The 12,900-nt window shown below is 47.0% G+C and overlaps 1 protein-coding gene across 1 annotated transcript in view; it reads right to left on the bottom strand.

Moving 5' to 3' along the window:
• The window catches only part of COL22A1 (collagen, type XXII, alpha 1), a 283,964-nt gene that overhangs the window by 244,447 nt on the left and 26,617 nt on the right, over positions 1-12,900 (bottom strand). Inside the window, 3 exon segments of the mRNA XM_006830721.1 lie at positions 5,328-5,451; positions 8,002-8,113; positions 12,083-12,157. Coding sequence (XP_006830784.1) covers positions 5,328-5,451; positions 8,002-8,113; positions 12,083-12,157 — 311 coding nt within the window.

Genomic DNA, 12,900 nt, shown 5'->3' on the forward strand with positions numbered 1-12,900 from the left:
GGAGGGTCAGAGAAAAAGAGGAAGACTCCCAACGAGATGGATCAGCCAGGTGACATCATTGATGCTGTCAAGTGTGGCAGCGGTAGTGAGGTTGGCCCAGGATTGGACATTGTTTTGTTCTGCTGTGCATGGGGTCGCTATGAGTCGGTTCCAACTCAATGGCACCTGACAACAACACTGATAAGGAGTCCTGGTGTGATGCTGTGGGATTAGCACTGGACTACTAACTACAAGGTTGGCCATTCAAACCCACCAGCCATTCCTTGCAAACCCTATACAAGGTTGCTATGAGTCGGAATCAACTTGACAACACCTACCAACAGGAGCACCCTGATAAGGCCTCACAGAATAAAAAGAAAATTAATTCCCAAATGAGATTCTAGCTACAAGTATGTTGTTGTTGTTAGGTACCATGGAGTCACTTCCAGCTTCTAGTGGACTTACGTACAATGGAAGGAAGTGTTGCCCGCTCCTGCAAGAACAGCAGCTATTGAGGAAACATGGGCACAAATGTAGCAGTGATTGTGAACTGGGCACAGGACCAGGCTGCCACAGGGGTAAGGACTAGGATTTACAACACTTCCTTTTGGACCACTAAATGGCATCATGATAAATGGAGAAAAGACTGAAGCTGTCAAGGACTTCATTTTTCTTGGATCGACCATCAACACTCATGGAAGCAGCAGTCAAGAAATCAAATGACGTATTAGGCAAATCTGCTGCACAAGACCTCTTTAAAGTATTGAAGAGGAAAGTTTGAGGACTAAGGTACACCTCACCCAAGCCAAGGTATTTTCAACCACCTAATATACATGTGAAAGTTGGACAATGTATAAGGAAGATAGTAGAAGAACCAATGCATTTGAGTTATGGTGTTGGAGAAGAATATTGAAAGTACCGTGGAGTGCTAGAAAAACAAACAAATTTGTCTTGGAAGCTATGCAGCCAGTTCACTCCTCAGAAGCCAGACCACCAAGACTTCATCTCTAGTACTTTGGACATATTATCTAGAGGAACCATCCCTGAAGAAGGACATCATGCTTGATAAAGTGGAAGATCAGAAAAATAGAGGGAGACCCTCAACAAGATAGACTGGCACAGTGCCAACAATAACAGGCTCAAAAATAGCAATTGTGAAGACAGAGCAGAGCCCAGACAATGCTGTTTTTTGTTGTGCTTAGAGTCACAGTGAGTAGGATCTGACTCAATGGCACCCAACAAGAAGAACATTTTGGGGGGTGAGTCTCACCATCCTCCCCACATACATACACACACACTCTCTGTGTCCATCACACCAACCTTATTCCTGTCCCTTGATCATGTTGTGGATAGATGAATGAATGCACCTCCATTTTCCCAAATGATAAACGGGGGGAAATGCCAACTTTAGAAAATGGTTGCCAGTATTATATGAGATCAGGGATCTGAAAAGGATTCATGACCTATACTCACCTAATGAGTGTGTGGGGATGTCATTAACATAGCTCTGCTCACAGATCATCTTTTTAGAGGATCTGTATCTGTATCTGTGTCTAGCCAGTATTCCCCCAAGGAGTGGAGGTGGTCATTGGCATGTCTAGTGAACAGCATTCAACCAAGACTTGCTTGAAATTGAGTGGCCAGCTGGCCCTTGGAAAATGAGTCTGAAGTCTTAGAGGCAGACTTGGCCTCCGCATGGCTCTGGAATTCCATCCACTGCTCATTCCTGAAGAAAAGGAGGAGCAGGCAGACATGGGGGTGGGGAGCACACACAGCTCAGCAAGCACCATGAAAAAAAGAGAGCTCAGACTGAGGGGGTGGTGTCAGCTCACCTCACAAGAATGTCATGGCAGGTGCCCAGTCTCACCACACCAGACCCTGAGAAAGTGGAGATGCAAGACCCGCTCTCCAGAAAAATGAGCCGTGGGGAGAATCTGTTCTCTTCTACTCAGCCTCCCACACTTAGGAAATCAGGCCACTGGGCAGTCAGGCCTGAAGTTATTGACGCAGCTCAGTCTGTCCAGGGATGTTACAGAAAATTCCATCAGCAGCACCAGTTGATGGGCAGAAGCAGACTAGGAACTGCTGAGCAAAAGGGTTAAAAGTACAGACATGGGAGCCTGACATCGTGCCTTCCTGCCTGTTCCCAGTGTCCCATGACCACCTATGTAAATGTTGGCAAATGTCTTAACCTTCCAGTGGTCCTTTTCCTCCTTCTTAAGATAAAAACAGAAGAACCAACTCATGGGGTTGTTGTGAGGACTAAAGGAGTTAAGATCTGCAAAGCTCTCAGCACAATCCCTGCCGTTGTTATTAGGTGCTGTTCAGTCAGTTCTGATTCATGGTGACCCTATGCACAACAGAGCAAAACACTGCCCAGTTATGTGCCATTCTCCTAATTGTTCATACTGTTGAGCCCATTGTCGCTGCCACTGTGCCTATATATCTCATTGGGGGTCTTCCTCTTTTTTTTTTTATTGACCTTCTACTTTTCTAAGCATGAGGACCTTCTCCAGGAATTGGTCCATCCTGAGAACATGTGTAAAGTATGAGAGGTGAAGTATCGCCATCTTTAGTTCTAAAGAGCACAACCTCAATTCTTCTTCCACCACAGAATTATTTGTTCTATGAGCAGTTCTTGGTACATTTAGTATTCTCCTACCACACCATAATACCAATGCATCAATTCTTCTCCAATCTTTCTTACTTATTGTCCAACTTCCACATGCATATGAGATGATTAAAAATACTATGACTTGGGTCACGTGTGTCCCTTCGTTCTCAAAATGACATCTTTATTCTTGACCACTTTACAGAGGACTTGTGCAGCAGATTTTCCGAATACAATAATACATCCTTTGATTTCTTGACTGCTGTTTTTCATGAGTGTTGATGATGAATTTAAGCAAAATGAAGTCTTTGACAGTTACAATCTTTTCTACATTTATCACGATGTTATTTCTTGATGTGGTTGTGAGAATTTTTGTTTTCTTGACATTGAGATCCAATCCATACTGAAGGCTGTAGTCTCTGATCTTCATCAGTATTTTAAGTCCTCTTCACTTACAGCAAGCATGGTTGCATTATTCACAAATGGTAGGCTGTTAATGAAATTTGCTCCAATCCTGAAGCCGCATTCTTTTTCAGATAATTCAGCTTCTCATATTAAGTGCTATATGGTTCAAACACATAGCAACCCCGTCTAGGGTGACCAAGGTGCAACTGGTGGGTTTGAATCACTGACCCTGTGGTTCAAACTGACCTTGTAGGCCAGTGCATTATCCGACAGTGCTATACCAGGACTATATAAGCAGTGGTGATCACATGATTTCAATATCAGGGTCTACCTTTAACTGCAGAAGTTCTGGTTTGGAAGCATTTCCATGAGTATGGTTGTTGGATTCCAAAGGCTTGAGCAATTTTTATTTATTTTCAATCCCAATGAAAATACCATCAGTGTCTTCCAGCTGAGAACAAGACATATCTTCAAAGTTTATTTTTCTGAAGAGGATATAAGTCAATGGCAGAAAAAGATATAGTTGAACCATGAACTCTGAGAAGAAGATGATTTCGATTTGGACAAGAAATGAAAAAGTTGTGACAGATTGTGTGTTGATGACTTGAATTTTTAGATTTGTTTTTTCTCTCTTGCCTATGTGCTGTTGATGGGTTGTTCTAACTTCTTGGGAACTAAAGGGCAAATCACACCCGAGGTGGAAAAGAAAGACTTCAGACTTTCAATCTAGAGAAAATGAAGAGTTTCAGAAAAAGGAACTACCCTTGACAGCATCTTTATTACACATCTCGGTCATTTGGTTAATGTCGTTTTGAAGGCTAGAAGTTTGAATTCAGGGCAATGATCTCTCTATGCCAGTTCTAGAGGAAGTTCCTTACTTCTACAGAAGATTCTGTATCTGTTGTTGTTAGCTGCCATTGAGTAGGTTCCAGCTCATAAAAACCTTAGGTACAACAGAACAAAACCCTGCCTGGTCCTGTACCAGCCTCACAGCCCTTGCTAGATGTGAGCTCATTGTTACAGACACGGTGTCAGTCCAGGTCATTGAGGGTCTTCCTCTTTGTCCCGTTACATAGCATGCTGTCCTTTTCCAGGAACTGACCCCTCCTGAAGCATGTCCAAAGTCCATGAGATCAAAGTCTCACCATCCTCACGTCTCAAGGGCTGCTTGTACTTCTTCCAAGGTAGAGTTGGTCCTTCCTCTTACAGTCCATGGATCGTTCAATGTTCTTCACCAACATCGTAATTCAAATGCATCAGTACTTCTCTGGTCTTCCTTATCCATTGCCCAGTGTTTTTTCTGGGTGTTCCTTGGCTTGTAGATGGTTTCTTGATGATCTCTGTCTTCCTGTGTCTGTTCTGCTCTTTTATAAAACACCTCTCAGAGGGTTTAGGGTTAAGGTCCACCCTACTCTGGTACTACATCATTAACATAATGAAGAACCCCCCTCTTTCCAATCAGGGCCCTATATAGTTATAAGTACAGGATTAGCACTTCCATATTCTTTTGAGGGTGTAACATTTAACCCTTAACCTTCTGTATTAGGCACTGTATTAGCTGTTTTACAGGCTTGACTTCAATGGATCTTTTTACCCATCATTCGTGGTTGGCATCTATTTTCCACTTTAAAGATAAGGAAAACAAGACTCAGAAAACAAAACCCACTTGTCTCCTGAGCCACAACAAGAAAGAGGTAGAGATTAGGTTTGAACTCAGAACTCTCTGAGTGTAATACAGTTGTTCCACCACACAATGCTTCCATAATGAATAAGCTGCCATCTTCCTGATGAAATCAAGAGACTCTGAGGATAGGGGCCAGTCTTCTTCAGTCCTCCTCCAGAGGGATGCTTGCGCTAGATTAACACCTAGTAAAAGGACATGAAGCTCTCTGTTCTCAGACTCTCCACACACCAACTCCTGGGACAGATAGGCCCCCATAGAAAACATGGCAGGTGATGCTGGCCCCTGTGAGAACAGCGCTGCCTATACCTGCACTATGCGCTCTCTTGGGAATGCCCTTACCTGGGAATGCCTTCACATGGGAATGCCCTTACCTGGGAATGCCTTCATTTGGGAATGAATGCCCTTACCTGGGAATGCCTTCACTTGGGAATGCCCTTACCTGGGAATGCCCTCATCTTGGGGGAAACACTCACCTGTGAATACCCCCATTTGGGAACGCCCTTAGCTGGGAATACCCACCTGGGAATGCCCTCTCCAAGGAATGCCCACCAGGGAAATGCTTTCACCTGGAAATGCCTTCACTTGGGAATGCCCTCTCTGGAGAATACCCTCACCTAAGGAATGTCCCCACCTGGGGAATGTCCTCACCTGGGGAATGCCATATTGATCGATGACCTGCCAGATATACCAGTCTTCTTTCCGAGATGTTTTCCGGAACCGGAAGGTTGTGACAAAGGCATACTCATCAGGCAAACCTTGTGGGAACACGTCCCTGGAAGAAAGAAAAATCGAGGCAGACAACATTGGGCTTAGCAAGGAGAGCAGGAAGTAGGCGAAGGAAGTCTGCACTGACCATCAATTTCACCTCCCAGTATTTCAAACTCCTTAGATACCCAAGGCTGTGAGATCAATTCCAACTCGCTGTGACCATGCAGAAAAGAGCAGATGTGCCCCTAGGGATTCTGAGGCTGGGTCTTATAGACGGCCTCGTCTTTCTCCTGCAGAGCAGCTGGAGAGTTTGAACTGCTGCCCTCTTCAGTGAACAGGGCAACATTTAACCCCCTGCTCCACCAGGCTCCTTTTCCTTAGGCTGGACCTCCATAAGACCCTCTCCTGCCCCCACCCCCAGCACCTCCTTCCCAACCTCTGCAGATGGCCGGATGGATTGTTCCAGACCACCTTGCTTCTGCCCCCATCTCTCTACAATCCCCACTCCTGATGAAACCAAAGCTGGGCAGGCAGGAGATTTTCACTCCCCTGGTGTGGCACTGTAGGATCAGCACTGGACTGTGAACCACAAAGTTGTCAATTCAAACCCACCAGCTGTCCCTCGGAAACCCTGTACAGGGTCACTATGACAATGGCACTTAATAACAACAACAAAGGACCAAGCTCTCCCGGGTTCCGGGTGCATTGAGTTTCCTGCCTTCACCGTTCACTGCTCCACAACTCCCAGCCCAGTACCTGCTCGGTTCCCTGTCCCCACAGCATCATCGTCACTTTCCACAGTCCTGGGTCCCTGCCCATCTTCTGAGTCATATAGTAAACCCAAGCCCCTGACCATTAACAGGAGCCCTATCAGCTCTTCTTCTAACATCAGGAACAATCATATGATTCCATTATAACTCTAATACCCTGATAACTATCGGCCTAATTTCTATATTTGGGACATTTCAAGGTCCCCACACACCAACTGTCCTATTTATTGTGTCAGAAGTGTTCTTTTTTCTCAGGATTCTTCTGAGTTTTCTTCCACTCCAGCTTAGCCCAACTCCAGAACTAGGCGGCTGCTGACCCCTACAGGAATTGTACCCCTTAACCCACTAGAAATTCCCTTATTAAATACATCTATCTTATTAGCGTCAGGAGTTACTATTACTTGAGCCACCATAGTCTCATGGAAGGTAATCGTTATCAAATAATTCAAGCCCTGTTCATCACAATCTTTCTAGGAGTTTACTGTACCCTCCTGCAAGCCTCTGAATATAGTGGTCATTTCCGAATGTGTGGTCATTTCCTCAATTTGCCGACATGCCTTGTCCTCCTGAATTCACGAATGAAAACTACACTCTCTTATCCAGGAGCAGCATGGTGGGTTAAGTGCTGGATTGCTAACCACAAGGTTGGCAGTTCAAACCCACGGGCTTTTCTGTGGGAGAAAGATGCTGTCTGCTCTTGTAAAAACCATCAGTCTCAGAAACCCTGCCCAGGATCCCTAGGAGTCCCAATGGACTCAGTGGCAGTGGGTTTTTTGGTACCCAGACCAGAGTCCCTGGTGATGCAAATGGTTTTATGCTCAGCTACTAACCAAAAGTGGTTCAAGTCCACCCAGAGGCACCTCAGAAGAAAGGCCTGGCAATATATTGCTGAAAAACTAGCCATTGAAAGCCCCATGGGACACAGTGTGACTCTGACCCACACAGGGTCACCAGGAGTTGAAATCAACAACAGGTTTGGTGTTTTCTGGAAAACAGGACTGATTTCACCTCCAGGGACCAGGGTCCTGCCTCTCCTCAGAGCACTCTCTGACAGGCTGTCTCTTCTTTACCTGTATTAAGGACAGAGACACCAGAGCTCCTAAATGCCTTTGCTGTCAGTTCTTACCAATGGTTGTAATCTTCACAGAGGCAGATTGCCAGCCCTTTCTTCTGCAGCCCCATTGAGTGGATTTGAACCTCCAACCTTTTCAATTAGCAGTTGAACACAAACTGTTTGCACCACCAAGGATCTGTCATAGGACCAACCCCTTAGAAGCCCAAAAGCCATCGAGTGGTTTCTATCTCATAGTAACCCTGTAGGACAAAGGAGAATTGTTCCATGAGGTTTCTGAGACTGCAAATCTTCCCAGGAGCAGACAGCCTCTGCTTCCTCCTCAGAGGGACTGATGGGTCTCAACCACTGACCTTGCAGTTAGCAGCCCTACACAAAACTCACAGTGCCACCAGAACCAGGGACCCAACAAATTCAATACCAGCAGATAGGCTGTGAGACACAAACAGATTATCCCGTTTCTGTCTCATAAAAGTTCACCAAGTAAGCATGTCTATACTTGTGTTTAAATGAGGGTGCATAGGCTCTGAAGGTGAACCTGCCAGCAAAACAGGGCAGGTTGTACACTTCATGATTTTAAAGAGAGGAACATCAGAAAGAAGGAAGCTGTTTCGGGGACATTGCATTCATTCAGTTCCCAGCTCAGCAGTTCAGCGTCTGCATCTGAGAGGACCTTACCAGGTGCCAGGTGAGAGAGCTCCTCAGTGAGGAGCTGTGTCCACCTGGCCCTTCCCTATCCCTTCCCAGGGCACCCAGGTGGGCCAGCACTCACTCAGTCCTCTTCACCACGGGGAAGGCTCCCATCCGAACATAGGAGCTCTGGGCACCATTCTCTCGTCTCCCCAGGATTTCCTTCACACTGAACAAATCCATCAGGTCAAAACCTGTTCCAAAGACAAGAGCCAGGGGTGAGTTTGGTGCAAGAGACAAAGGTAAAAGAACATCTGCTCTGTTCAAAGGAACCCAGCCTGGGGAGACCACATGTGGACTTAAACAGATGGAAGCTGGGCAAATACAGTAAGCAGTGAGCCACACAGCTTCCATTTCAATTCCAGGAGAAGAGGTCTTCCAGAGAAATACGAGCAGCCGTGAAGCACCAGGTCGTAGCCAATCAGAAGGCTACATACACTTGACTCCACAGCAAAACAACAATTCGGAAGCTTTTGTTCCCACAGCCGCATTTTCACAATGCCTTTGGTTTTTGCTTGGGCTGTAGTTTGGCACATTTTTGATGCTTCATGGTTTTAAGGAGAAAACCATCTTCTCCTGGTATTGCATTCAGTGAAAGGCTGCGTTCTTTGGTTGTGTTGGTTGGCTTTCACCCAGAGGACTGCATGTGTATCGGCACTCTCAGAGTCAGGCGCCCTCATTGATCACAGGAAAATGACCATGTTCTTCACAAGTCTACCAGGAAGAAAGGAGGCGAGAGAAAATGCTGCCCATAGTCAGGTCACATTAGACCACTGTGGACCCGACAGTTTTCATGGGTTGATTTCCAGAACAAGATCACCAGTCTATTTTTCGTAGGACATCGTAGTCTGGAAGCTCTGCGAAAGTCTGTTCAACCTCACAGAACACACAAGCCTCCACTGCCGATGGGTGGTGGCTGTGTATCAGAAGCTTTGGCAGGGAATTGAACCCAGGTTTCCTGCATGGAAGACAAGAAACTTACCACTGAACCACCCACTGTTGTTGTTGCTAAGTGCCCTTGAGTCAATTCCAACTCAGCGATCCTGCATAGGGTTTCTGAGGAGCATCTGGTGGTTTGGTTAGCAGTCTAGTGCTTATCCTACAGTCCCACGCCAGGACACCCACAATCTAGGCCCCCATCTGATCCACTGAAAACCTTTGTGGGGTACAGTTCTGATACACATGTGAGTGCTGTGAGTCAGAGTTGATTCCGTAGCAACGATTCCTCTAATGTTTTTGGCACTGTTCTCAGAGTCTCTGGTGAGCTCACAGTGCCCAGCTCTCAAGAACATGCTTGAGGAACGCATGCATCCTTGGACAGAACCTAGTGGTAGAAGGTGCTTGTACTCATCATAATGAAAACCAATGAGTTTATAAATGGTTGTGTTCGCCACTGGCTGTGTGTCAGACACAGTGTTTAATGTTTTATATCATCTATTAGGAGCCCTGGTGGCACGGCGGGTTAAGTGCTTGGCTGCTAACCAAAAGCTTGGCAGTTCAAACCCTCAGCCTTGTTCCTTGGGAGAAAGATGCTCCAGTCCACTTCCATAAAGATTTATGGCTCAGAAACCCTAAAAAGCAGTTCTACTCCATCCTCTAAGACCACTATGAGATGGAGTCAACTTGGTGTCAGTGGGTTTGGTTCTAAGTGCCTTCTTCCTTCCTCTTCTCCCCCGCGCCTTCCTCTCATCCACCCACCTGCTCAGTCTTCTCTCTATCCACCTCCCATCGGCCCATTCTTTACCCACGGACATACACATGTTTTCACTCTTGCCCTGACTCATTTCATTCACACAGTAATTTGCTCACTCAACAAGTCTTTCTCAGCACTTTCTAAGTGTCAGGCACCGTCCTCTGGCTTAGGCCACCCAGATGAATATTCAGGTGTGAGCAGGTCCTGCTCTTAAACAGCTGCTATCCCTGCTGGAGAGCTGGACAGGAAAGAGACAATCGTGACGTCTCAGATCAGAGTCCATGGGGCTGAACAAAGCGCTAAGAGTAACCCATGTAATTTCTACAACCTAAAAATGAGTTCACAATCAACTCTGGCGTTGGGCTTTGAGGGATGAGTAGAAGCCCACCCAGAGGACAAGGTGAGGATGAGTATGCCATGCAGAGGAAATGCCATCCATCAAACTAGTGACTAACTGAGCACCCAACCATGATCCACAGACAACATAGCAACAGGGGCATGACTTCAGTGCAAGAAACAAAACCTAGTGGCACAGTGGGTTAAACACCGGGCTGCTGCCAGCTGCAAAGTCAGCAGTTCAAACCCACGAGCTGAGGCTTTCTGCTCCTAGAAACATTTGTCGTGTTGTTGTTAAGTGCTGTCAAGTTTGGTTCCAAGTCATAGCGACCCTGTATAGGGTGTCCAAGTAGCAGTTGGTGAGTTTGAACAGCCAATCTTGCAGTTGATCAGTTCCAGCTGATCTTGTAGTCCAGTGCATTATCCTGCAATGCTACAGCATACGGAAGCTCCAACAGGGTGGCTGTGACTTGGAATCGACTCAATGGCACTGAGTAACAACAACAAAGGGCAAGCAGGAGGTGTCCTAAGGTGGAAGTTGGCAATTTAGGAACTTGCACCCAGCAGGAGAAAAGAGACGAACAATGTCTTTATTGGGGTTTTCTGAGAAGTAAGTAATAGTGGAAGGGCAGGAACACGAGGGAAGAAGGGGGCAGTGAGGGGGAAGATAGTTTGATCTCTGGGAAACTCTGGGAGCTCAGACGGATCCCACCCAAGGGGCAGCAGGCCCGGGATGCTTCTCCACCAACTCCTGGTGGGCAGGGGTCAAGGGCCACTCTTGGGAAGGGTCAGGGTCACCCACCTGGCATGTTCTGTCTACAGTGCACACAGACAGAGCAGCCTTCCAACACAAAGATGCAAATGCTGATCTGGCTACACTGTAGGGCACATTGAAATGTCAGGGGCCCTGGAATCCAAGGCCAATGCGCCTAGTCCTGACCTCACAAGGCTCTCTGGCTGGAACAGGAGACTTCAGTTCTCCAATGTTACACTCCTACAAATGGTTAGAATTGGACCCAAAGTGCTGTGGGATGGAGCAGGGTTTCCCGAGCTCAGGAGGTACTAGTGAGGAGAGCAGGGCTCCTCTTCTGGAGTTGGGCTCAGAGGATCTGCATCCAAGGGCAGAATATATCCAGAGCACATGATCAGTGCCCTTATCTTAGGGTGCAGGGCCGGCAGGCGCGGCCAGCCCCATAAGGCTGTGCTGACCCATCCTTGCCCACTGACCAGGCTCTCTGAGAAGTTTATTTCTGCTCAGATATTTGCAACTGTGACTCATTCTCTCTTCTATTCAAAGCACATTCATTTATCTATGACTGTGCTTACTTTGCCAGTAATCACCAATTCCTCTTCTAATCCATTTATTCAGATGGTTGGTTTAGTGACTTTGGTTCGAACCTAGCAGCCTCTCCATGGAAGAACGATGCGGCAGTCTGCTGATGTAGCAACTAAAGGTGTACAGTCTTGGGAACCCCATGGAGCACACCCACTCAGTCCCGGGGTCACTGTGATTTGGAATCAACTCAAAGAGCCCTGGTGGTGCAGCACTTAAAACACCTGGCTGTAAATCTAAAGGTTGGTGGTTTGAACCCATCCAGAGGCTCGCTCCGGGGCAGCAAGACCTGGTGATTTACTTTTGAAAAGATAAAACAAACAAACAAAAACTGCATTGCCATTCAGTTGATTCCGATTCATAGCAATGAATAGGGTTTGTGAGTCTGTAAATCTTTGCGGGAGCAGAAAGCTTCATCTTTCTCCTGGTAGATTTGAACTGCCGACCTGTGGTTCTCAGCCAATGCTGAAGCAACGGATTCATTTTGTAAAGATCGCAGCCTAGAAACCCTTATGGGGCAGTTCTCCTCTGTCACACGAGGTGTCTATGATTCAGAATTGAGTTGATGGCACCCAACAACAATGACGCGACAACACACAACCACAAATGAAAATGTAACTGTCTTCACCATTGGATGGCCCACTGGTGGCAGATGATACCTGTACCATCCCAGTCATTCCATCAGGACTTCTGTGAGAAGTGGGAATGAGGACAGGGCCACTGAGGCCACTGCTGAATCCGGTAGTATCCTATGAACAGTGTGCTCGAGCTAGCCATAAGGGGCAGCTGGCGGTCTCTTACCTGTGATCTCTTTGCTTCCCCCACTGGTGTGCTTAAAGCGATCTCCTTCTACACGGACACTGGGACAGAGCACGTCTGAGGAGAGAAAGAACACAGAGACTACTGAGCAAATGTAACACACGTCATGCCCCACCCTACCACGTGGACGATGCTCGGTGCCTGGAGACCCAGAGGCAGCGCCACGTGGGTGAGCTTTTTCATTTACTCTTGTGCTTGAGCAGCACCTACTCCAGACAAGATGCTGTGTGCGCTGTTGTTGTTGTTAGATCCTAGCAAGTCAACCCCGACTCATGGCCACCTCGTGCATAACATTATGCTGCCCAGCTCTGCACCAGCCCCACCATCAGTTACAGATTGCACTGTTTCATTGGCTTTTTTACTGACGTGGGTGTTCAGGTCTTTCTTCCTACTCTTAGTCTGGAAGCTCCTCTGGCACCTGCTGAGCATCATAGCAACACCCAAGCCTCTGTGGACAGCTGGTGGTGGCTATGTACAAGTGTGCTGCCTGGGACTCCAATCCAGGCTGCCAATGCCCCCACTGCACGCTCTATCCTCTAAACACACCAGTTCAGCTGATGGCAACTCACAGGGACGCTGCAGCACAGAGTAGAAATGCCCACAGGGTTTCCACGGTTGAAGTCTTTATGGATGGAGTACACAAAAATCAAAGCTGCTACATCTGTGCAAAGAGACCACCATGGGCTGCCAGGCACAGGAACGCCATCCCGGAAGATGTGCAGCCATTTGCTCCCTAGAAGGGAGGATCGCAGGAGTTGTCTCACATCCTTTGGACATGTTATCAGCAAGGACCAGTCCCT

Source organism: Chrysochloris asiatica, unplaced genomic scaffold, assembly GCF_000296735.1.
Source record: "Chrysochloris asiatica unplaced genomic scaffold, ChrAsi1.0 scaffold00001, whole genome shotgun sequence".
Lineage (NCBI taxonomy): Eukaryota > Metazoa > Chordata > Mammalia > Afrosoricida > Chrysochloridae > Chrysochloris > Chrysochloris asiatica.